At 35.0% G+C, this 25,417-nt stretch overlaps 1 protein-coding gene across 1 annotated transcript; it reads left to right on the forward strand.

Annotated features, from left to right (window-relative positions):
- Nucleotides 1-11,181: 11,181 nt before the first annotated feature.
- LOC149797642 (E3 ubiquitin-protein ligase MYCBP2-like) lies at nucleotides 11,182-21,963 on the forward strand. The gene is made up of 6 exons (XM_089962535.1): nucleotides 11,182-11,383; nucleotides 13,783-13,974; nucleotides 17,484-17,591; nucleotides 18,234-18,443; nucleotides 20,950-21,051; nucleotides 21,631-21,963. The coding sequence occupies exons 2-6, from the start codon at nucleotides 13,894-13,896 to the stop codon at nucleotides 21,910-21,912; spliced, it is 783 nt and encodes a 260-aa protein (XP_089818661.1). The 5' UTR covers nucleotides 11,182-11,383; nucleotides 13,783-13,893; the 3' UTR covers nucleotides 21,913-21,963.
- Nucleotides 21,964-25,417: the final 3,454 nt, after the last annotated feature.

Consider the following 25,417-nt stretch of genomic DNA (forward strand, 5'->3'; position numbering starts at 1 on the left):
TTTGTTAAAACGACGGAAGAAGAACTGTAGTGGCTTTTGTGACTGTTAATGAGTAATCAATCATTATTATTTTTATTATTACAACGATTTAATTACAGATCACTAAGTCGGTGGATATGTAATATTTTACTATATCCAGTAACGTAACGTATTTGTTTAGCTACAGGGAATTGCCGGAATTCCAAATCGACAATATAGATATCCCCAGGTCACGTGCCAAGCTCTGCTAAAAATAAACATTGTGATGCATTGACCTGCTAATAATAACACGCGGATTTCCCACGCAAGCAAAAATCAGTACCTGTAACGATATGCCTAACATAACAGGCATTAGTTAAAATGTTCAGTAATTAATAAATTCTCTATTTAGTCAATACGTGTATAATATTACTTTTTTATCTGTGTGTATGTCTGTCTGTTCGTAAGTGCGAATGTACTGATACATTCCCTGCGATTCGCTATAACAGCACTGCTGGTATAAATAGCATGAAAATAAGTAACTTGTGCAGTAATCGGTCTATACTTGTTTCAAATATTACTACACCAAAGTATCGACATTTTGGAAAATAGCACTTAATATAGAGCTGTAAATAAGATATTCATGTGGAAACTTACTTCAAGTTATATTCCAGGAACACGCGACTGACATATTGTAGGCGTTGAAAAATATTATAAAAGAGATCGGGCCTGCGACTTACTGGATAAAGATGAAATATCAGTGGATGGGTAATTGTAAACATAACTCACGTGAACTTCCCTGGACCCCCTCTATAGCTCTGATATGGGTGAACGTTTTATAGCATCCGGAGTTCACTTTGGGGAATGCTTGATTAAAATTCAGTCTGGACAGCCTTCTGAATCTCTAAAGTTTCGTTGTAAAAGTTTGTTTCGCACTTAGCGATTCGCCGGGGTTGGGGGTGTTCACATAGAATGGGTCAAAACTATAACAATTACCCAAAAAAGCTATTTAATAGACATTCATCATCAATCAGCTTGGCCACAGTTATTCCCTTTTGCTATTTCACACAAGGCTCGGATTGGTCTTTGGAGATTAACAAAACAGTGTTGCTACAGATAAAATCAACACTCTTACGAAGCCCGGATTGTAAAGTGGGGCCTTGATGGGGTTGGTTCCCACTCAAGGTCGACGCCACTTTTTGGGGGTTGGACGTCCCCTTCTGCTGCTGTACTTTTTGATAAATTTCATTCATTGATCATATCATGTCGATAGATCCACATCATCCATACATGTTTATAATTCCATATATTAATCATATTTTGTGATAGTTCCGTATGTTGTTCATATCCGTTTGTTTACAGGAACATTTGTATCTATTTGTTGAAAGTCCATGCTTGGATCGGTTAAGTTTTGGAACGATGCTATTTTTCTTATATCATTTTGTCTATTATTGAAGTTACACGCATGATTAGTATGTTAGATTTATTAATCATTCATAGTCAGTGTAAATAACACTTCATTCGCCTTACTTATTTAGAAATGATCACTAGATCCAGTCCTGACTTATTTAGAAATGATCACTAGATCCAGTCCTGACTTATTTAGAAATGATCACTAGATCCAGTCCTGACTTATTTAGAAATGATCACTAGATCCAGTCCTGATTTATTTAGAAATGATCACTAGATCCAGTCCTGACTTATTTAGAAATGATCACTAGATCCAGTCCTGACTTATTTAGAAATGATCACTAGATCCAGTCCTGACTTATTTAGCTTGATCACTAGATCCAGTCCTAACTTATTTAGCTTGATCACTAGATCCAGTCCTACCAGGCCTCAATCATGTTCACTTGTGTAAATCCGTTGATAATATTTTGTACATTTCTGCCAATTTCCGTTCAACCGTTTCATCTGGAATGCCTTATATGATGAAGAATGCTTAGCAATAATCACACGGGTCACAAACAAGCCGTCCCCTCTATACATTCCATTTTTAAACTCTGTTCGATCACAGGAATTCAGAATAGTATGGGTTTTTATTTTGGCTCAACTGCATTCCATCTATTGGTAGTTTCGAAGACATAAACTCTCTCATACGTGGCATCCGTCACATCTCTAAAAATAAACACATAAATCATAACAACTTTCAGACTCTCTTTAATGCACAGAAGTTAAAAATTTAGGTGTTCACTTTATCATCGTCTCTTCCTATTAACTTCATGTAATTTCACTTTATTATGAACTAATTCTGATTGCACGAGACAACAATTAAAGGAATAAAACATTATTGAGTTATCTCCCTTACATCATACAGGCTATTTTAAAGTAAAATTGCATTTTTTCAGTACTTTTTTATGGTTATGATGAGAAGATTAAGGGTGAAATCGAAGTAATTCAAGCAAAATGGATTAACTAATTTCTCACGATATAGTTTAAAAGTTTGAAAAGTTGACACACGCTTTATTTCTCACTAATTTAAGTTAAATATTTTGAATTTCATGTGCAGCATGCATGTATATGATTTAAATTATTTAATCTTTAATTTCAGCACTGCTCTACCTGAAATTTTGGTGCTTGTAAAGGAAATAATAATATATGAGCTTTGGGCCTGATCCATTGGGCAAGGGGCGGTGCACTTGCTCCTCTTCCCACTCCCACCCCCATTTTAACTCTAAACAAGCTTTAGCATAATCCGTAAGACTTAAAAGCTGACCAATACATGTTTACCCTCCTCCCCTGAAAATAATTCTGCGGGCGCCCCTGGATTGATCTTGGACTGATCGGGCACTGCATCCACACGTTTTTCTAAAGGTGAACAAACTGTCTCATTCAAATTTGTCTTCTTTGCTCTTGTCTTTTTAGATTCGTTTATTATAAATTACGTTTCCCGTTTCCTAGCTTTCCTTCTGCTTTCAAATCTCTTTGACTTTCTTTACCTATCATTTTTCTTGGCATTTTTCTGTATTTTATTCCCCCTCACTTCACCCCAATTCCAAACTAAGTGCTCAAAACCTGTAATCTACAATATCTGGTGATTATTCACTACTCGATTTAGGAAAGCTTTAATCTATGTTACGGTGAGGATCTGGGAGGCTGATGTGTGTGTGTGTGTGTGTGTGTGTGTGTGTGAACTCTGGTTTTTTGATTTCTTGTATCTGCAGCCAGTGACAGGTTTTGAAAGACAATACTTTGTTGCAAATTTAAGTCGTATCTATTTTGCATCAAGTTATGTGTCTACTCAACACACATCAGGTTAAATTGAGATTAATGCCAGGTCAAATATTTCTACAGTCGCCATGATTTCAACCAAGAATTTAACTAATTTAGGACTAAAAGCATGCAAACTAAGAAAAGAGCCAACAGCATGGTACTTCGTGGTACAAAAGACAAGGACAGTAAAATTAAACGTTAACACAGATATTCGGTGTTGCCATCACCACGGGACAGTTGGGGTGGGGAGGATATCATTTGTAATAGTGTTTACCAGGATAAATTAATGAGCTAAATGAATTAAAATTTGATTGGTATCTAAAGTGATTAGATAACTCACTTCATGGAATGGCAGCTGCACATCTAAAAGATTTTTCTGGCCATATATTAAGGTCTTAATTATTATGACATCTAAAATATTTGAATATCTAAAATTTTATGTATTGTGCTTGAAGCATATTAAATCATCCTGCCATTATGGGGGCACACTTATTCATACTTTTAAAAGGCTCTAGAGCCATGGGCCTAAGTTTGCACACCTTTGATGGTAGCATTTATATCATCAGTATGAGTTTATGATAACTGATTGTATAGTCATCTTACAAAATCACAGTTTGTAACTATGAAAGTTTAGCTGTGATCGTGTGAGTACAGAAATGTCTGCCTAAGTTGAAAGAATAAATGTATGTAAAATTATCCTTTTGCTGAGTCAAATTAACTTCAGACAGATTCGTTTCAAGACAGATAATTGCCTTGGCTCTTTCCTACAATGATTCCTTTTGTTGTATGCGGATCAAATTGCACTTGGCAGTAAATGTAAATTCCTAGCAGTATGACAATTTCTTCTCCGCATTGCATGTAAAGTACATGCTTCCGTATTAAATGCCCAATCATCGACCGCTCCGGTGACCTAGTGGTTAGATCGTCCGCCTCGAAAGCAGGAGGTCGTGGTACTAACAGCCTTCTCGCTTGGCGTCCAGCATTAAGAGGTTAGTGTTAGGACTGGTCGGCTTGGGGTCAGGATGATGTGAATGGGTGGGACATCATGCTACATGTCTGTGGCACGATGCCCCATTGCTAGACATCACTATAAACTGTCACAATGCAGTCATCGTAGCGATATGACTGAAAAGTTGTTAAAGCTACGTTAAAAATCCTAATCACATGCCCCCACTCCAATCGTAGTTTTCTTTCGAATTCAAACGTATTCTCTTTGTATAGACTTATTTATGATTACCTTGCTTCAATACAAAACGTGTATATAACATTTTCCTTAATATCTTCGATAATTTGACGAGTTAAAGTGTCAAAATAAATATCTTTGTTAATGTGTAATGCCACATTTACACATACATTACTGAAAATTGTACTTATTTCCTGGTATGGTTTATATTATTTATTTTTTGTACCTTCAACAACGATAATTGTATTTGACCAGCAGAACGTTGATTAAAACCATAGGGCTGAATAGTTGACCCGAGGTTCATAGATGTAATGCCCCCTGCATATTTGATTTATAGCGTATGATATTAGAGATTTATTCTTTGTTTTATTTACCGAATTTCTGTGGTTTCTATAGTTGGCCAGAGTTTCCTAGATTTAACCCACGCGTCACCAAAATATGTTTCTAAACGTATTTACTTGGTATGTTTGCCAGTATAATCTGTACCGAGTATATTTGTAAACAACATCTGTTCAGCATATATACCTTTACTTAAGTATTTGTTCATAAACGTAAAGGCTTCCTACATGGATAGGTATGTTTGTCTATGACATTTATCAGATCTTTTTCAAAGTCAACGTAGTCCAAGCTGGCACATTTTGAGTCGCTATTTGCACACAGAACAGTAAACGGAACATTTGCATCGTTATTCACATCAAACCCTTCTGTAAGATTATTTTTCTGGCTGCTAAATGCACACCTGATCGTAGCTTAGCAAACCCATAGCATGAAGAAAAAAACCCCCCACATTTGTTTGAATTAGAAGATGTACTTTCGTATTTGCACATTGACTCATGACACGGGTATTACATAATATGACATAACATTGATGTATCCCATATCAACAAACTAAATGTTAATAAGTGTTGATATGAAGTAAAAATAAATCAAGCTGTCGTTATACGATTCATTTTCATCATCAACACTTTTCTGAATACTATCGGTGAGGGAGAAGAGAAATTGGCACAAAACTTTGGATTTTGAGAGTATCTAATTGTTACACTGATTTTCACCTTGTATGATGGCATGAATTCATTATGTTCATCATTTTTCTTTCAGGAATGAATTCTCTCAATGAACGCGAGAGTGTGAGAAACAACAAGTCCGAAGCAATGTAACTTGATACTATAGTTGATTTATATACTAGTTGTGATGCTTATTGGCTGATAATATAGGCCATTAAAACCATGGCTTAACGAATTGATCACATTTTCTTGCAACGACATCAGCGCGGTAGGCTGCTCACTACGAATGACCATTCCAATGATGAACTATTTTTATCTATCTGCCGTGAAATAGAGGTGAAACTACTACAATGGATGTAAAGTGGACCATACATCGTATAAGGAAAGCAAAGTACCTTTGACGAAATGAGAACGCTCTCTTTCCAATTAATGCATTTCTTACCTTGATGTACCTGTGAAATTTACAAAAGCTGCTGCAATTCAAGCGTGAGATCTACAAGCATTTTGACTGGTTTTCAGTGAGGTTCTCAAGGCTAAATCACGCATACCTGACCCAAATTATCACGTGGAATTTAACCTATGTGACTCAGGAAGATAATGTACATCAAACTGGGCCAGTGTGACATGTAAGATAAGTGTCAGTTATTCACAATAATGAAACATTGAACGTACAGACGATCATAATCGAAACTTCTATTGACCTTGCGTTTTAGATGTTAGCCTAGTGTTTAGTGAGTCCGCCTCGACGCGGGAGGTCGCAGTTTCAAACCCCAGTCGAGCCATACCAAAGACGTATAAAAATGGTACTAGCTGCTGCCGCGCTTGGCGCTCAGCATCAAGATGTTAGTGTCAGGACTGGTCGGCCTGATATCAGGATAATGAGACTTGGTGGGACATCAGACTACATGTACATATAAATCAAAACAGAGATAGAGTAGGTCGCTTGCTGCAGGAGAAACCCTGCTCGTCCAAGTTGTATATAGATAATAATAATAATAATAATAACCATAATAATAGTTGTAGTTATTATTATTATTATTACTATGTATGCGCAGGTAAATGCTATTAAAAATTTCAACAAATTATCATATATAAATTTCTGCCAAAACGATTGGAAAGTATGCTGAAAGCCATACAGAACACTATAGATACATAGAAATTGAGAGATGGTACCCATTTTAAGAGAGAGCGGTGGGAGGGTATGTTGACACAAAATGCTTAATTTAAACAATACCATGCTATATGATCCTCAAATTAAAATGCATACTCTGTCTTAACATTTGGTTGTCTAATCTGCAGTGGCGACCGCTCCGGTGGCCAGGTGGTTAGAGCGTCCGCCTCGGATGCGCGAGGTCGTGGGTTCGATCCCCAGTCGAGTCATACCAAAGACTTACAAAAATGTTACTGACAGCTGCCTCGCTTGGCGCTCAGCATTAAGAGGTTAATGTTATGACTGGTCGGCCTGGTGTCAGGAAAATGTGACTGGGTGGGACATCATGCTACATGTTTGCAGCATGATGCCCCAGTGCTAGGCATCACTAAAAACTGTCACACTGCAGACATCGTAGCGATATGACTGAAAAATTGTTAAAGCTACGTTAAAAATCCAAATCACACACACACATACACACACACACCAATATGCAGTGGCAAAAGGCCTACACCCGTGCCTGTAAGGCGTCATAATTAACTAAGATATAACCAAGTTATACTGACCTGGTGTTCGTTAACATTGCATTCAAAAACATATTTATCATTTTACAACATATATATAAATATAGATTGTGGAAGTATGAAACGATTCTGATTCCTTAGAAGTACAGCAAGATATAATGTTGATAAATTGTGCCGAATATCTTGCGATCCCAGCCCCTTTGATGAACAAAAAAAAAATTAAAAATAATATATATAAAAATGGCGCGCTGTCCGAAAACGATGCAATTATGATCAATTTATAATAAAGACAGTATGGTTCAGGCAAACATGCTAAGTGATCGGAGTTGTTCATCATAAAACATCGTATTGCTTCAGTAAAGTGATTAGAGTCGTTCATCATACAAAATCGTATTGCTATAGTAAAGTAATCGGAGTCGTTCATCATACAAAATCGTATTGCTATAGTAAAGTGATCGGAGTCGTTCATCATACAAAATCGTATTGCTATAGTAAAGTGATCGGAGTCGTTCATCATACAAAATCGTATTGCTATAGTAAAGTGATCGGAGTCGTTCATCATACAAAATCGTATTGCTATAGTAAGTGATCGGAGTCGTTCATCATACAAAATCGTATTGCTACAGTAAAGTAATTGGAGTCGTTCATCATACAAAGTCGTATTGCTATAGTAAAGTGATCGGAGTTGTTCAGTTTCTAGCATTAAAACAAATTATATGTTGCCTCCTGCTTTAAATGACAATTTAGAAACGCACTGGAAAATAGAAAAAATATATAAAAATCTCATGAAATATAATTAGACTGCACGAATATCTATCTATCTATCTATCTATCTATCTATCTATATATATATATATATATATATATATATATATATATATAGATAGATAGATAGATAGATAGATAGAGCTCAATACATATTTACTAATACACGCAAGGATTTACATTATATGTTTATTAAGAACAGTTACATCCTGGTTAAGACGTTTTTCTCAAAAGATAAAGACATTGTTTTATATCAAAAGCCATATCACGAGTAAACACGTTGATTTATTAGACAATTTAACAAACAAGTTTGATAAATATAGACGATAGCTTGTCACACAAGTTCAAAGGTGGTGCATTTAATAAAAATAATAACATAACGAAGAAACGAAAGTTGATTAACTGACCAAGTTTATCAAAAGAACACAGAAACAAGAACAGATAGGGAACGAAAGACTCACGGACTGACATGCACGATATTCCATATATGTACAGTCATACATACGGACATACATATATACGCAAATGGATACATGCAAACGAATATGCACGGGCCACTGGCCAAGATTTATTACTTTTGTCTGGTTTTGCTCCATTATTGTCTTACTTGTCGTTACATAATTAATTACCCGTGACAAAACTAAGCAGCAGCCTCAACCTGACTGTCATTTTCCGAAAAAAATTTAGAACATAATAATCGCTACCTTTCAACTTGAATCTTCAAGTTTATATTTAGCATGTAGTATGATTACATCGGTAAAGCCCAATGCATCTACAGCTATTTTTAGACGAACGGTTAAGTTTCGTTTTAGATTCTAGTGTAATGATAAATTTTCTTCCTGTTGTTGTATAAATACCTTTCAATGAAGTGTTGCATATTCAACACGCGACTGAATGCATTACATCATTTCCTGCCGACCGCTCCGGTGACCAAAATAGTACGAGGGTCCATCTCGGATGCGGGAGGTCGCGGCCGAGTCATACCCAAGATTTATAAAAAAAAAATATAAAAAAATGCAGGCACTAGCAGCTGCATCGCTTGGCGCTCAGCGTTAAGAGGTTAGTGTTAGGATTGGTTGGCCTGGTGTCAGAATAACGTGACTGGGTGGGACATGATGCTACATGTCTGTGGCATGATACCCCAGTGCTAGACATCACTATAAACTGCAGACATAGTAGCGATATGACTGCAAAAGTGTAAAAAAACAACAACATTAAAAATCCAAATCACACACACACATTTCTTGATGTTAATATAGAAAGGTGATTGCTAAACACGAATGTGTTCAATTGTCTACAGGTTCATACGTTATTTTTTGTAACTGGCTAGTTGTAGATTCTGTAACAGTTCTTTCATAATTGGTAAAACAACCTGTCCCAATTTGGAATGCCAGGTAGAATCACCAGACCAATTATATATCGATCGAAATAGGCGAGTTTTAAGAGCGCTCTTGTTGTTGTTGTTGTTATTGTTGTATGGTTTAACGCCATTTTTCAGCACACGATAGGCTATACATGGCGACCAGTATTAATGGTAGAGGAAGAACCCGGGAAATCAACGGAAAGATAATTGAAAATGGAGCTGATGCATCTCAGCTCAAGATATGCAACCTTGCAAAAGTTCATGACATGTTGGTGCAATGAGAGAGTACTATTGAGAGTAATACCTAGGTTTCGTACTGGCTGTGAATATAGTGTTGTTGCTGGTATTTATGTTTGAGGTCAAGGATGTAAATCAGAAAGTCTTTGTGTTGTAATCAGAATGGCTTCAGTTTTATCACCAGCTTGTTACATGTCATCCATGATTTCACATCGGAAATGCACCTCTCTACACCTTAGATGGTAGCATCTATTTCATTTTGGTGGCTAGATTTATATATTTAGGTGTCATCAGAGTACAACTGGTTAGATACTGGATTATGATCTACGACACTTGAGAGCAGATGATAAACATACATACATACATACATACATACATACATACATACATACATTTTTAAAACTGCCATTGTAAAGCCTCTGCTGAAGAAACCAAACAGTAGACCATAACGATTTAAAGAACTACCGCCCAGTTTCTAATCTCCCATTCATATAAAATATCTTAGAAAAGGTTGTTCTATACCAGCTTGTATCTCATCTGAATTCAAACAGTCTTTTTAACTATGTACAGTCTGCATATCGCCCTTGCCACAGTACTAAAACTACTCTTCTAAAAGTAGTTAATGACATTCTCTCTGCGTTGGATCGTGGAAAGATTACAGTCCTCACCCTCCTTAATTTGTCAGCAACATTTGACACAATAGACCATGCTATATTACTTCACCGTCTCCAGCACGTATTTGGTATTCGTGATACAGCCATACTATGGTGCATTTCTACTTGGTCAACAGGAAACAAATTGTGTCTGCAAATGGAATACACTCCCGCCCAGTTGATCTATGTTGTGGTGTTCCACATGGGTCTGTTCTTGGACCTGTTCTCTTCATTCTATACAGTCAACCACTCTCAAGTGTCATAGATCATCATCCAGTGTCTCACCAGTTGTACGCTTATGACACCCAAATGTATAAATCCAGCAGCTGTTCGGATCATACTTAGAGTACCACGATCAGAACACACCTCTCCGCTGCTCTCTATCCTACACTTATTATCCATTCGATCTAGAATCAAACACAAAATGTGTTCTTTGTGTTACGTTTCACTGACGGACTCCAGTCCAACATACCTATCCAACCTCACCCATGTATACACACCAGCAAGATAATTACGATCCTCTTAAGACAATCGTATACTCATTATTCCCACTATGAAAACAAAATCATATGGACAGTGTTCTTTTGGATATCAGGGCCCATCAACGTGGAATGAATTGCCCACTGAACTTAGACACAAAGACACAGTAATCACATTCAAGAGTGCTCTTAAAACTCACTTATTTCGACTGCAAGAACAAACTTAAAGACCTAATGTTTCCTACCTTAAATATTCTCAGCAAGTTTTTTATATTTTCTAATTTCATGGTGTTTGTTTTTGTAATCATATCATTATATATGTTTTTTTATGTTATAAGTGTTGACTAATGTTGTAAAGCGCTTAGAGCTTCTAAAGATTATGCGCTATACAAAGTCCTCATTATTAGTATTATTATTATTATTATTATACATACATACATATATACATACATGCATACATACATACATACATACATACATACATGCATGCATGCATGCATACATATATACATACATATATACATACATACATACATGATAAAAGCAATTTAAAAAGGTATTATCTCCGTTGATGAGTCATATATTATTTAACACTTTCATAAAAGGCCCAACCTCTCTCTCTCTCTCTCTCTCTCTCTGTGCGCCTATGGTAGAACAGTTATTACTCAAGTGCTTCTGACCATGTAATATGCTAACAGTAATTATTTATGTTGGGCCTTGTTCCAGAATATCTTACGTTTAGTTGTGTAATCCATACTTATCATCAGTACCAACACACCCAGTTTAATGTTGGTGTATGTATTTTGATTACATAGGTAAAACCAGATAAACCTACTTTCAATTTCAGGCAAACGGTGAGTTTCGTTTTAGATTCTTCAAAATTTCATATATATGTATATATATATATACCTTGCCTAACAGTATATTCAACACAGCACTTAATGCATCAAGCGACTATATGTGTCGATTTGGTAATTTAACCAGGGCGGTTTTAGAAGAAGGAAGTTTTGTTGTGTTATGTTTACACATTATTTTGTTTTTAATGGCGACTTGTAGATTTTGTGATAATTCTGTCATAATCGGGCAAACTACCTGTTCCAGTTCAGAATGTCAGGTAGGTATACAGATCAAATGTATATGATTTTAGTTTGGAATGATTCAAGATATTACGATTATGTCTTATTGTTGATTACAACTGATAGATAATTAAAATACTGACCTGATATTACGTACCATCATTTTATAAACGTTGTAAAATGTCAAGTAGACTTCTATACTATCCATCGCCCACTAACAGGAAATTATATTATCGCAATGAGTATGAAGAAGTTCGGCGTAGTATTAAAGCAGGCCTAATACAGGAATCAAACAGCGTAGTATTAAAGCATGCCTAATACAGGAATCAAACAACGTAGTATTACAGCATGCCTAATACAGGAAGCAAACAGCGTAGTATTACAGCATGCCTAATACAGGTATCAGACAGCGTACTATTAAAGCATGCCTAATACAGGAATCAAGCAGCGTAGCATTAAAGCATGTATAATACAGGAAGCAAACAGCGTAGTATTAAAGCATGTATAATACGGGAATCAAACATCGTATTATTAAAGCATGCGTAATACAGGAATCAAATAGTGTAGTATTTATAGGTTACTGCATTTTTATGGGAAAATATGAACGAGTTTTTTTGGATGGAATACTGCACGAACTTGTGAGTGCAGTATATCCTTCCGACAAAACGAGTTCATATTTTCCCATACAAATGCAGTAACCTTTTTATTTTATGCTCATTTTTTTATTCTACCTAAGGTTTAATTATATAAACAAAATACACTACAAGAAACGACGTAAATGAATGAATGCCGTATTCCAAACTAAATACACAAGCGCAGATTTGTCATTACTCAATGACATCATTATTAATGCGCACATAACTCCGCCCAGATAAGTTTGAACTTAGTCGCGCTCTCGACATAACTTTCGAAAGAAAATGGCGTGTCTAGTTAAAATTGAAATTTGCAGTCATATTGTGAATGAATGCGCATTGCAACAACTGTTCTATTTGATCTGGAATGAATATGTTTTGGTATTTTGTTTCGATTCGACGAAAGTTTGTGATTTTGGGCTGGATTCCTCTGTGCAAATTATACATGAAATACATCGGATTGAAGTGGCGCGGGAGAAGCGTGTTTACGTCTGCAAATGTGTCTGTTTATGTCATTGAATGTTTGAAATCATAACATGGGAAAATATTAAGTCTTTCAATTGCAATTATCAAAAAGACGCTATGAAATTTAATGCTTATTTCATTTTGAGTGCAGTAAGGAGGATGCAATTGCACTTATCATCGAAATTACAGCACTATTTCGAAATGTGTAATCCAGATTGAAAACCTATGACATGGTTCATGTAATTTGGTTTGCAGAATTTAGAAAAAACATTTTGAGTAAATTCAGGATGTAAAACTGTAAGTATATTTTATTTTGCCATTCTTATCACCAGATAAAGAAGACAGTATATGCCTTGTCACTTGTATGTTATTTGTAAGGACCTAATCTTCGGTCTTTTATATAATGTAGTTTGCCTAAATCCATAACATTGTATCAACGCGGAATGTGCTAAAACAGCTTGGTTTTATTGCAGTCCACGAAACATATTTTAGTTCATTCAGAAACAAATTTAAACAACCACAACGTAAAGAGCCTCTTACGCGAGTGAATATGATTTGTTTACAAATCAAAAGTGCGTCTGCGTCATTGCTTGTTTACAATAGAAAGTAGTTCCTTTATTCACGTGAATGCTATATGTGTATTTTCAGTATCGGGGAATATTGAACGATTCTGACAATGTAAAGTTAACGGTGAAAAAAAATGAGCATATAATAATACAGCATGCTTAATACAGGAAGCAAACATCGTAGTATTAAAGTATGCCTAATACAGAAATCAAAGAGCGTAGTATTAAAGCATGCATAATACAGGAAGCAAACAGCGTAATATTAAAGCATGCCTAATACAGGAAGCAAACAGCGTAGTATTAAAGCAGGCCTATTACAGGACGCAAACAGAAAGGAAGGACTAATGTAAACATTTTTTAGATGTAACAACGCGTTGTGTCCAATCTCAGGAAAAAGCGAACAGCCGAAAATACAATCAAGGGACTGTAGAAATTAATAATAATAATAATAATAATAATAATAATAATACAGATACTTGTTTTCAAACTGCACACGTTTTATTCATTTTCTTAGAGTTTTGTTGCCACTGCTTGCACTAGGGTGCTCAAATGTGGACACCGATGTGGTGGGATAAAAGACGAGAGTAAGTGTCTATCGTGTCTTTACTGGTGTACGACTGTAGACATGACAGCGCTAAAACAACGACATGATGACATATGTGTCATCTGCTTTTCGAGCTCTATATCAGCAGCGCCATCTATTCAGGTATCTTTAAGTTTTGTTAACTATATGTTATTCCACCATCTATAAAATTTATCTTTAATTTTTTTTAGCTATAAGTTATTCCATTTTATTTAGCTATATGTTATTCCACCATCTATCCGAGTATCTTTATTCTTATTTAACCATATGTTATTCCACCATCTATTAAAGTTATCTTTAATTTTATTTAGCTATATGCTATTCCACCATCTATTAAAGGTATCTTTAATTTTATTCAGCTGTAAGTTATTCCATTTTATTTAGCAATATGTTATTCTACTTTATTTAGCTATATGTTATTCCACCATCTATAAAGGGTATCTTTAATTTTATTTAGCTATATGTTATTCCAATTTAGTTAGCTATATATTATTCCACTTTATTTACCTATATGTTATTCCACTGTATTTAGCTATATGTTATTCCATTGAATGTGTTGTTAAAATAAATTTATACAGTGGTTTTAATATGTATATTTTATTTGTAGAGAGAGAGGACTATGACACATACAAAAATCACAAATAGACGGTTAAAATATCCCCATGACTTTCACTTTAAATCCACTTTATATTTAGAACACTGAATATGCTTTAAGTCATTATCTTATTCAACCGCATATCTTATGGCAACTTTTTTAAGTCAGCGCTCCATTACATCATCGATGAAATTGCAGAAGGTCAAGGTCAACAAATCGGCGTTCTTTTGATCACATTACAGAACATATTGAGAGCAAGACAAATTCGCAAAAGCTTAGGCGGTGATATATATTTATCTCCGCTTAACCTTGTTTATCTGCCAGGCTTCCCTATATTATCCTGACTTAATTAGCATTATATAGATGCAACAATATACTACCTGGCTTTAGTGAATGTCCAGTCACTTTTGCATGAAACGGACATATGAATTGCCTCAGATTAAATACGTTCTTCGGTAGATAATACTAATTTAGGTGAAAGCCATTTATTATATGAATTGTAAATATATAGACGTTCTCGCTTCTTAAAAAAAGAAAAATGACAAAACAGTTAAAATTATTGTAATCAGTTTAATGTGTGGCTTCGTGATAACGTCTGATATAGTCCTCAGCCCTATTAGCTTGCACATTTTGATGAGATCCTAACGAAGAGCACATTTCATAGTTAATACATATTTGTATCTGACCACTGATAGGTTTCTCGTAATCAGATTGTTTGATGTATTTATTATAATCAAGATATTCAATGCAACATATGTGTTTATCAGCCTTCCTTTATATACGTGGCCTGGGACAAGGGACCTCTGTACTTATTTTAGCCAACTATGCTTCAGCAGGGCTTCATTATATCCCTAACTGTTGTTGTTTTTGTTTTTGTTGTTTCTAGATGAGTATAGACTTTGTTGTTACTAATTATAACTTTACATATTTGACCTGGTTAATTTATCTAATATCCTTGAAACAATACGTGGATAATATGAGATAAATAATATATCTTTACATATTTGACTTGGTTAATTATCTAATATCCTTGAAACAATACGTGGATAATATGAGATAAATAATACATCTTTCTTTATCAAGATGTACCTGATTAAAAAAAACTGTATAAAATTATCAAATCAATCATAACAATACTTGAAGGATATAGGCAAAGAGAGACCGAATAACCTGTCATGTGTAAGTGGTTAGATCAAAGAGAAGGAGATAGATTAGGGTGTAAACAGACAAAATAATTTTGAAGTCAACAGAAACAAGTAATATCAGAAGAAAAAAGTAACAAAAGTTAAAATGACTAGATGACAAATAATAAGTGATTAAACGAATATTAAAAAATTTCTGCTGATATAACTTGTTGTTGCTCGTGTCCTTTGAGTTTGAAGATGACAGTGGCATCACTAATTGGTTTGGTTTCTCTGAGTACGTGAATGGCTGATCAGGCAAATTTGGGCTCTAAGCTGTCTGTGGCACATTTGACTTGTGATGCCGCTTGGGTTTGCTGTAATTCTGAGATTTACGCTGTTTGCACTATTGAACTGTCTCCACTGCCAGAAGACGTTTTCCATCTACTGTTATGGTAGGAACTACGTAAGGCTTTCCTGGTTTCTGATACTGATTGTAAGACTGAAATTATCACATCTTGAAGGTAAATGGTCCATACCCTGCTGCACGTCACACTCAGATCTGGCATTAATGGAATGGTCGTCATCCAAAATAGGTGATCACGAACAGTCACTTCCTGTGACTTTATCTTAGCCGATAGTTTCCTCCAACTGAAGATATTGCAGTCAGTACGGTATCTAATGTCAATCCAAGTGTCATCGATATGGACGTCATCAGTAGGCATGGCAGAGAACATGATACTCAAAAGGGATGGGACGAAGATACAACCTTGCTTGACTTGGTTGTTGACTTAGAATGGTTCAGATGATTCGCCCACGCCATCATCATCGACTCGTGTCTTCGTAGAGATGCCAGATTATCAAGATGACTTTCTCTCTGGGTACAAACATTTTGACTTGACCTCTTGAAGGCCTTCACTGATGGCTGTGTTAAAGACATATGTCAGGTTGGAGTTCTGTTCCGCAATTTTTCCTGGAGTTGACGAGTCGCAAACACCACGTATGTGGTCCTTTCTCCCTTCTCCTTTCCTGAAGCAACATTTACTCTCTGGCAAGAGCCTTTAATCAAACGGATTCAGAATGAGATGCAGCAGAAATTTGTCGAAATTTGCCGGCTATTGACAAGGAGATACCCCAATGGCTGTAACTAGATTGTCTATTGCCCTTCTACTTGTACAAGTGGAAGATGGATGCATCATTGTACTCCTGGGTATAGTTTACTGAGTCCACGTTGACTGGATGAGTTCAGTAAGCTTCTGTACCTACGAGCCACTTGCCGGCTTTGTAAACTTCGGTTGGTATTGCATGTGCTCCAGGTCTTTTTCCACTTTACAGTAATTCAATCGCTTTCACAGTTGCAGTTAGCGTTGGATTTTCAGCTTGTAATATTTTGATTTTTACTTGTGGCAGTGCTATAATTTTATGCTCTAGAAGACTAGCAGAGATGATTTATAATTGCTGCGCTGTCATATTGACTTTATAACCTCCACATACCTTGTATCAAGCATATTTTGTCTCGCAGAAGTAGACCAGCTGGTCCAAATATGTGTATCCATTCTGAGCGATTCAGTTTTAGTTCCAATGTGATTGGATCAGTTTGAATCCCCAATTTGCCTGAACTGTGTTCTTGCCTTTAAGATCAGCTCTATTTAACTAATTGACATAATGGTAAATAACATCGTCCAGGATATATAATTCCATGTTAACTATATATTGCCTCTAGTTTTGTGAATTTCGCATGATATACATGTAGGTTGGATTTTAATAGCTATTCTTTCATTGTATGAACTGGTAAATATTACCAAGCTTTCAATTCGCATATTTCATTTTTAAGAAATGATAACACCGACTGTCCTTAACAGTTCGACGGAAATTTGCTGGAATCTATAATTTTTCCTGCTTTTTATTTGCTGAAGCTTGCATGTGGGCACGTTCTTCACTTTCACTGCACTAAACGAGTCATCGAAGCTCGCTGGGCTGGGTCACGAATAACGTTTGGATTCACCTTATGTCCAATATGTCAGGTATGTATAGCAATACCAAATTTGTTATTATAGAACATCGTTTTTATATGCCCCCTTGTCTCTCTGAAGCCTAATATTAACCTGTGTGTGTTAACAGTGAATACCCAGAATTCGTTCATTCTATTCTCGACCGCGTTGGAGTATCCCTCGGATAGTATCCCATTTCCTGTGCATGATATCGCAAATATTGTGTTGAACGCGCTTTCAAATCCAACAACAATTTATGATGCTAACCTGCTGACTTTTCGTATCTTCAATTACGTTGGAGAATTACGCTTGAAATTGTATTGTTGAGAAGAAAAAAATATTATTGGAATTATGACCCTGAAGACTATGTGAAGGAATATTTAAAAAACAATCAGGGACTCAGAATCAAGAATGGAGGTTAAAGAAAATAGACTGCATCGCCCTTTTTATTACAAGCAGGTACTGATTTTGAAATATTGCATTCTTACAGTTTAGGAGCAATAAGAATGGTTATAACTATCGAAGTACAAATTGAACTAACACTTTAATCAAAATGTACCGCTGACTACAATTTGTTTTAATAACAAAAGCGAAGCACACTTGCTAATTTTCTAAGTTATCATATTTACTTTGCTGGGTATGAAAGGTAGAATATATAGGTCTCCTTAATTACAGAAAGCTATGGAACACCCTGTACTCAAAGACACTCTCAATCCAATTCGCATTCTTTACGACGAAGTCGAAAGGATGGCGATGACCAGACTGGCATATGACGGCCTTCGGGTTACAGAATCAATCAGTACCCCCGGAGCACGTTTCTATCAAGACCCAGCGGGATTTGCCATGGCTAAATACGCATACTACATTTGCTTTAAGTGTCAAAAAGTAAGCACTTTACAGTTCCATTTCTAATTAGACAAGAAATGAGTCCTTTATAAAACAACAAGCAGTACTTCATAATACTTTTGGACCAACGGCTTTAATCTTCTTTTATTCGCAAACATTCTTTTTTACTAAGGGAGACAATGAAGGAGCGTTGAAATGCCGTGTTTTTATGTGTGTAAAAGTCATGATGCCTACTCGATCTCTTTTAGTCCTAATAATGTTTTACTCTCTTGGTTTAATATACTGCTGTTACTGCTGTTTGATCACGTTAGTCAGAAATGTCATGTTGGCGTCCAAACGAAAATATTTTAGCGCCGTTTCACTTAATATTGCCACTAATTTCTACGTTTTGAGTTTTGAAAGTAAGAGTCTCTAGACTTCAGTGCTAAATTAAGCAAGAAAAAATAGATGTTATTTCTTTCCAGGAATATGTGATACCTTCCAAATGATCAATAATAATACGTACGTATAATACAGCTTATACAAACGTTAATTACATTCTAGCAGAATGTGAAATTTTGTCGCTAGAAAACATAAAATTAAGAGACTATGCGAACATTTTTTGTCATTTTGTTTCGTTTCCTCTGTCATTTCCAAGAATCGCAGTTGACATCGTATCCATGTTTCCATCCGTCTTTCCATCCCAGTTATCTATAATTAATTTCAAGCTGTTTGTTAATGAAACATGGAATACTTATATGCCATTATTAGAAGGTGTGTCGCTAACCGAATTAGGGGACCTATCATCAAGGTAACTTTCATAGCTCAGTATTTCAAGTTTTCTTTCACCCTTTCTTTCCCTATTTTTAAAGTAAACTTTGAAAGGAAGGACTTAAACTTGGCATAATTCTATCGCATCTCTGAAGGACGTGTCTCGTACCATATTAGTGGATCGTATTTTCAAGGTCAAGGTCACGGCTCATTAGTGTAGGTTTTCAACCACACTATCATTTCCTCTCTACGATTTTAACTTTGATATAAAGGAATAAAACTTGATATAATTATACACCATTGTTGCATGATGTGTCTCGAACCACATTTGGATGATATTTCAATGTCAATATCATGGTTCATCATTTTTAGTCTTCCAAAACACTTTCTTTTTCAGTCTATAATTTTAAAGCTATTTAAAGGATGCATCTTTGTATGCACCAGTATTATCTATGAGGTGTATCACAATGGGGGTGTTACCTTCAAGGTCAACGGTATTGTGTTTAATGTTGAATATTTATAATGCTTTTCATTTTAGAGAAGTTTCAGATGATTGGATAAAACTCTTTGATATAACTTTATATCATCACTAAAATGTGTGTCATGTATCGCATTGAGGTTCCTATCTTCTGGGTCAAGGTCAGATGTCAGTATTTTAGGTTTCAAACAGATTGGCCTCTTTTTTGCCTAACTTAACCATTTGACAACAATGAAGAAGTCCTGGTTTACTTATATATATATATATATATATATATATATATATATATATATATATATATATATATATATATATATTGTCTTTTGAGATTTATTGCATTGTACATTTGTGATCATGTTTTCAAAGTCAGGGTGTCAGGTCAAAATGTTGAAGTCTTTTAGCGTTCGCTTGATGTCATAAAAACTGGTTGAGCTACAGCAGTGAATCGTATCACGCTCAAAGTTTTATTGTCGTGATGAAGGTCACTGATCAATTTGTATACCTCTTTTTTCTGCACTTTTTATAAAACTTTTTTTGAAAAAGATAAATGAAACTTGGTTACTCTCTATGCCTGGCTGATAATTTCACATCTCTGTCTTTAATGTCAATGACAGATTTTATTATTGGAAACTATTGTGATCTTAACCATGATGAACCGGAATCAAGTTTCAGTGAATTTTCTTGCTTTTTAACATTTTCAAAGAATATCTCTTCTTTATCTTGAACACCATAATGACATTACGTCATTTTGTGGTCAACGACAGTTTAGAAAACAAAATGCATTTGTAGCAAAACTATCCGAAAACGTAGGATATATTCTGAAGATTTTTATAGATCTTTTCACCAATCAATATAGCACGAGTTTTACTCAAACAGATCGCTCGATATTTATCAGACAAAGTCTACATCATGGGATATTCATGTGAAAATAATCAACTTTATAATCAAAATTAATGACATTATAAATCATCATAATAAAATATAATGACACACAGAACCTTCCTGAAAGAAAACTAAATGTAGTCCTTTACAACAAAAATCCAATAACCATATAAATGGTGTTATGGTAAGACATTGGCAGATTGCTTTGTTTATTCGTCCATCACGTGCCAAATTTCTTCGTCCATCGCAAACGTTCGCTGCTTTTTTTGCACTTAATTTGTACTCTTATCTCTGTGGCAAAGAAAGAAAAGTCATATACATGATTTCTTGAGTACCTGACATATTATAAAGTTTACGTGGTTAAACATGATATTTACAACCGGCCTCTGTCATACATGAATAAACAATAGAATTTACAAATGTTTTTTTTTTCAGCCGTACTTTGGTGGAGAGGCTCGTTGTGATGAACAAGATGTTGTTGAAAACAATAGAAAAGAAGATTTCGTGTGTGGCAGGTGCTCGCAAACCAACAACCAGGTAAAACACTTTGTGACATTGGTCATTTGTTTCTTCTTTTAATTATGTTTTTCGTCCCATCACCATCATTATGGTAATCATTATAGTTGTCGTCCTTCCTTTATCGTTTTATCATTATTGTCATCCTCATCGTCGTTGTTGGAATGAAAACTTTGTACAAATTCTATCTCCAAACTCTCACATGTAATTGTATACTCACGTTGCTGAGTTGTCAGCCTATTGTTTCAAGTATTATAACAGTTCACTACAGTAATCAGATCGGCCTATCTAGACTCTTTTGCTATTGACTCCATTATGTCAGATGGACTAGGTTTAACACTCTTACGACACACGGTGACTCTACTTTCAGCTGCAAACTTCAATGGCACGCAATGTTCGTTGACATTTAATCGAGTCATAACTTAAATTAGTTTCCCCAGCTACAATGGTGTACTTCTTATAAGGTAATTTATTTCGCTTTGTTAGCAAAGTATCCCAGAGAAAATAGTACCACTACCACGACTATCCGTTCCCCGTTTCTGGCACGTTGGATTGCGATGCAGTTTATTTATCAGCGCACTTGCTTTATTATCATTACAGATCTGCGCAAAACATGGAGTCGACTATTTGGAATATAAATGCCGCTATTGCTGTTCCATGGCAAGATGGTACTGTTTCGGTACAACTCACTTCTGTGATGCTTGCCACACTAACAACACTCAGTTGACTAATTTGCCGAAGGACAAGCTCCCAAAGTGCCCTGCAGGACCTGTTGGCAAACAACTGGAAGGATCAGCATGCCCCCTCGGGATCTCTCATCCGCCGACCGGGGACGAATTTGCACTCGGGTGTGGTCTCTGTAACAATATGCTGAGTTTCTGATTTGATAAGTCTGTATCTTTATTTATTAATAAAACTGTACCATATACCTGATCTCATATTTGTATGTCTTTATTTATTAAAAATAAGCATGAATTACCTGATCCCAAATTTGTATATATTTGTTTATGAATAAAACAGTAGCACATACAGTAGTAATTGAGTAATAAAATGGCGCTTCAAGTGTTCTAAGATTGGAACTGATTGCTAGCTACAATGTTATTAAGCTCACTTGTGAAAATCAGGTCATACATAACAATCTCTCTCTCTCTCTCTCTCTCTCTCTCAGGAGTAAAACAAGACGTTACAGCATGTTAAATTGAAACCGTAGGCTACCAAAATTACTTTTTAATAATTTCCATAAAGGTTGATACATATGGGCTGTTTTAGAGTCACTGACATCAAAAAGCTCGTAAACAGGTAAATAAAATCTCACTCCATTTTTCCCCATAGATTCAAAACAGCCTACATATAACCTTTGGCTGTTCGTCCCGATTAAAGATCAATAAAAGTCAGAATTAATCAAATCTTTAAAAAAGAAAGATTATGTCTGCAGTGTTATATTTGAACGGTAAAACGTTCAAAATGAAAATCAAGATTGATATAAATCTGAAATCAGAAATGATCAGGATGTCTTTTGAAATTATAATTAAATTCTAGGATTTGCACTGGTAATATTGTGCGTGAGCTTGTGTGGGAGGAGGTGAGTGAATGGGTGGGTGAGTGGGTGAGGATTAGGGAGTGAAATATAATAATGAATTAAAGTTGGAAGCAAAGAATGAATATACATGTAACGAGACTCCTACAGACTTATTTGTTTAAACTGAATTTCTTTTACTAAGAAATTATATAATGCTTTTCAAACTGCCATTTCTGAGACTGGTGGTAAGCATGGCAATACTTGTTCTATCATGATGGGATACATTCTGATCTAGGTTATCGACCTGATAAATCTACTTTTAAATATCGGTGTAGACATGTAGGGTCAAGAGGAAATATATTTTAGATAAACTCAGATATGGGGCGCAGTAATGCATTTAAATTGTCCAATTTTGATAAATCAGCCAAACATGTTTGCCTCATCATCATCGTCATGCTGCTGAAAATGCCATGATGATAATCATCGTCATCAATATCATCATCCATTTTTTTCAAAGGAAGACGAATATATACTAAAATCAAATATATTTAGCTTAATTAAGCTTCATGGAATCTTTTCTTTACTGTATATCAGCGACATAAAATTGTAGCTAATTACTGATGGTCAAAATATATCACTTTATACTAACTGTAATATTGTGCTCTGGTTGAAAGAAAATATATTACAGATTGTGAAACGTAAATAAACGATACAAGAAAATCAAATAAGCGTATGTATAGAAGTGTACATCATATCCTCCTGCAATATTTGTAACAAAGAGATGAATTAATTATTTATTGATAGTGCACTAATTAAATAACATTTAATCATACTTTAATGGGAATTTCCCTAATCCAACGGCTAGAAATGTGATTGCAAATATATTTCCTAATGGTTTTACCATCTTTGCATTGTCTGGTCAGGAATACTTCCTGTCATTTGGCGATCGCTGCAAGACGATATAGCCATCCCTCATCGAGTCAGAACCCCTGACAAATACAGCCCCAAATAATACACTATCTTTATATCAAGGAGAGAATATAATAGGAAACTCAAATATAAAGCCATTAAAATATACTGCAAATAAGATAATCAAATCTTTGTTTTGAAGAATACAATACAAATTTGATTAAAATGTTCCAAGAAGACTGTCCATCCTGTCTTGAATGCATATTTAATATGGCACGATCTGAAAAAATGAAGCTGTTGCAGGTATTTTATTTGTAGAACAATGTAACATTATATCTGGCAAAGTATGACGGCCACCGCATAAATAGCTTTTTTGAGATTTCCTTGTGGAATACACTTACTGGTACTTTATACCCAAGTATATTACAATTGCAGCTCTTTAGGTACATTATATTATGTCACTTGTGTAGGCTCGAATAAACAGTAACACAAGAAAGAGTGAAAACAACAAGATTTGAAAAATACAATAATTTATTTACCTGGAAAATTCTGTAAAAAAAATAAAAAAATATGAATTTACGATTTTATAGAATCAAATCCAAAAAAAACACCCAAAAATAATCCGAGAATAACATTTTAGTAGTCCTAATAACAAAGTGTTCACTGATTTCACGTTCGAATCCCGACGAAGAATCCAAGACGGAAGACGATGACGTATGCTAAAATCTGTAGTGTTGAAGTCTAAGGTCCTTGTAGAAATAAGAATTATCACTCCGGTTTCTGATAGCTGAATATATTTTTATAAATATCTGTTCTTGTTCCACAATATTACATGACCACACGTATTTTCCAGAACAATAATTGAATTAATCCTTTTGAATCCAAGTAATTTGAAATAACACCAAACCAAGTAATTTGAAATAACTCCAAACAGTACAACATGCAAATAACAGTTCAACAGTCCAACTTCTACTGATTAATTATTCAAAACATGGGCTATATGGGCTTTCTAAAACATAAACAATGGTCACGTGATCATCTTCTAGAAGTTTATAGAAGCAAGTACTTGTTACAGCTCACGTTTACCCAGTGAGACCCTGACGGAAATCAATCATTTTTACTCTAAGAAATGAAAAAAGAAAAAAGAATTGTTTATATCTGAAAGACAAGGTCCCATCATGACCTTGGAAACAACCAATCATTATAAAATAAAATAGACCTTATTTACGAAGGTTGCTACAAATTCTGAAACAATGTCAGGATTTAGATCAGCACCTGGTGTTTATAAACTAACAGTAAAGGTCAGACTATTTTCTAAAAAAAAACTCTAATGAATAAATTTACATTAAAAATATCATGTAGTGAAAAATTAAAAAAAAATTAAAACTGACAAACAATTAAATTGAAATAAATATATATTAAATCAGATATAATTAAATCAAATATACATAACAATTAAAGGCAATAAATTTAAAACCAATGCAAAAACATCGTCAGCAAGTCCCATGAAGAGGTTTTACAAACATGACCAATACAGATATATACAAAATATACGTAGAAATAAGTCTGTTTATTTCTTCCCAAATCTAATTCACACGTCAAACTATATGATGGACAACAGTTCATGTTTTAGCCACATAGACAGAACTTTGATGTGTTTGTTTACCTAATTTCCCTCGACATAAGTATGTCGCAAGGATTCATGTATCTGGTAGATCCCTTTTAAGGTCTGTTTCATGGAACATTTGATCTCTTCTGTGTCTGTTTTCGAAACCACTGAATTATCCTAATTCAGACGATACTTCAAAAGACGTTTCAGTCAATCAAGGTTCTTTATTGATGCATGTGAATTTGGAATTGAGCCATGTTTCAGTGTGCAAGCGCCCAAAGGTAAGTAACAATGAAATGTTCAGCACATTATATTCCGTCCACATCATTTCGTGTCACACGTAATCTAGC

Source organism: Sinohyriopsis cumingii, chromosome 6 (assembly GCF_028554795.1).
Source record: "Sinohyriopsis cumingii isolate HCF-2022 chromosome 6, ASM2855479v2, whole genome shotgun sequence".
Lineage (NCBI taxonomy): Eukaryota > Metazoa > Mollusca > Bivalvia > Unionida > Unionidae > Sinohyriopsis > Sinohyriopsis cumingii.

What these genes read in the sequence shown, in the direction of transcription:
- LOC149797642 (XM_089962535.1), top strand. Translation starts at nt 13,894, where the DNA reads ATGACAGCGCTAAAACAACGACATGATGACATATGTGTCATCTGCTTT. An exon ending in CAGCAGCGCCATCTATTCAG is followed by an intron (nt 13,975 to 17,483) that starts GTATCTTTAAGT and finishes TATTTGCTGAAG; the next exon opens with CTTGCATGTGGGCACGTTCT. An exon ending in CCTTATGTCCAATATGTCAG is followed by an intron (nt 17,592 to 18,233) that starts GTATGTATAGCA and finishes CCTTAATTACAG; the next exon opens with AAAGCTATGGAACACCCTGT.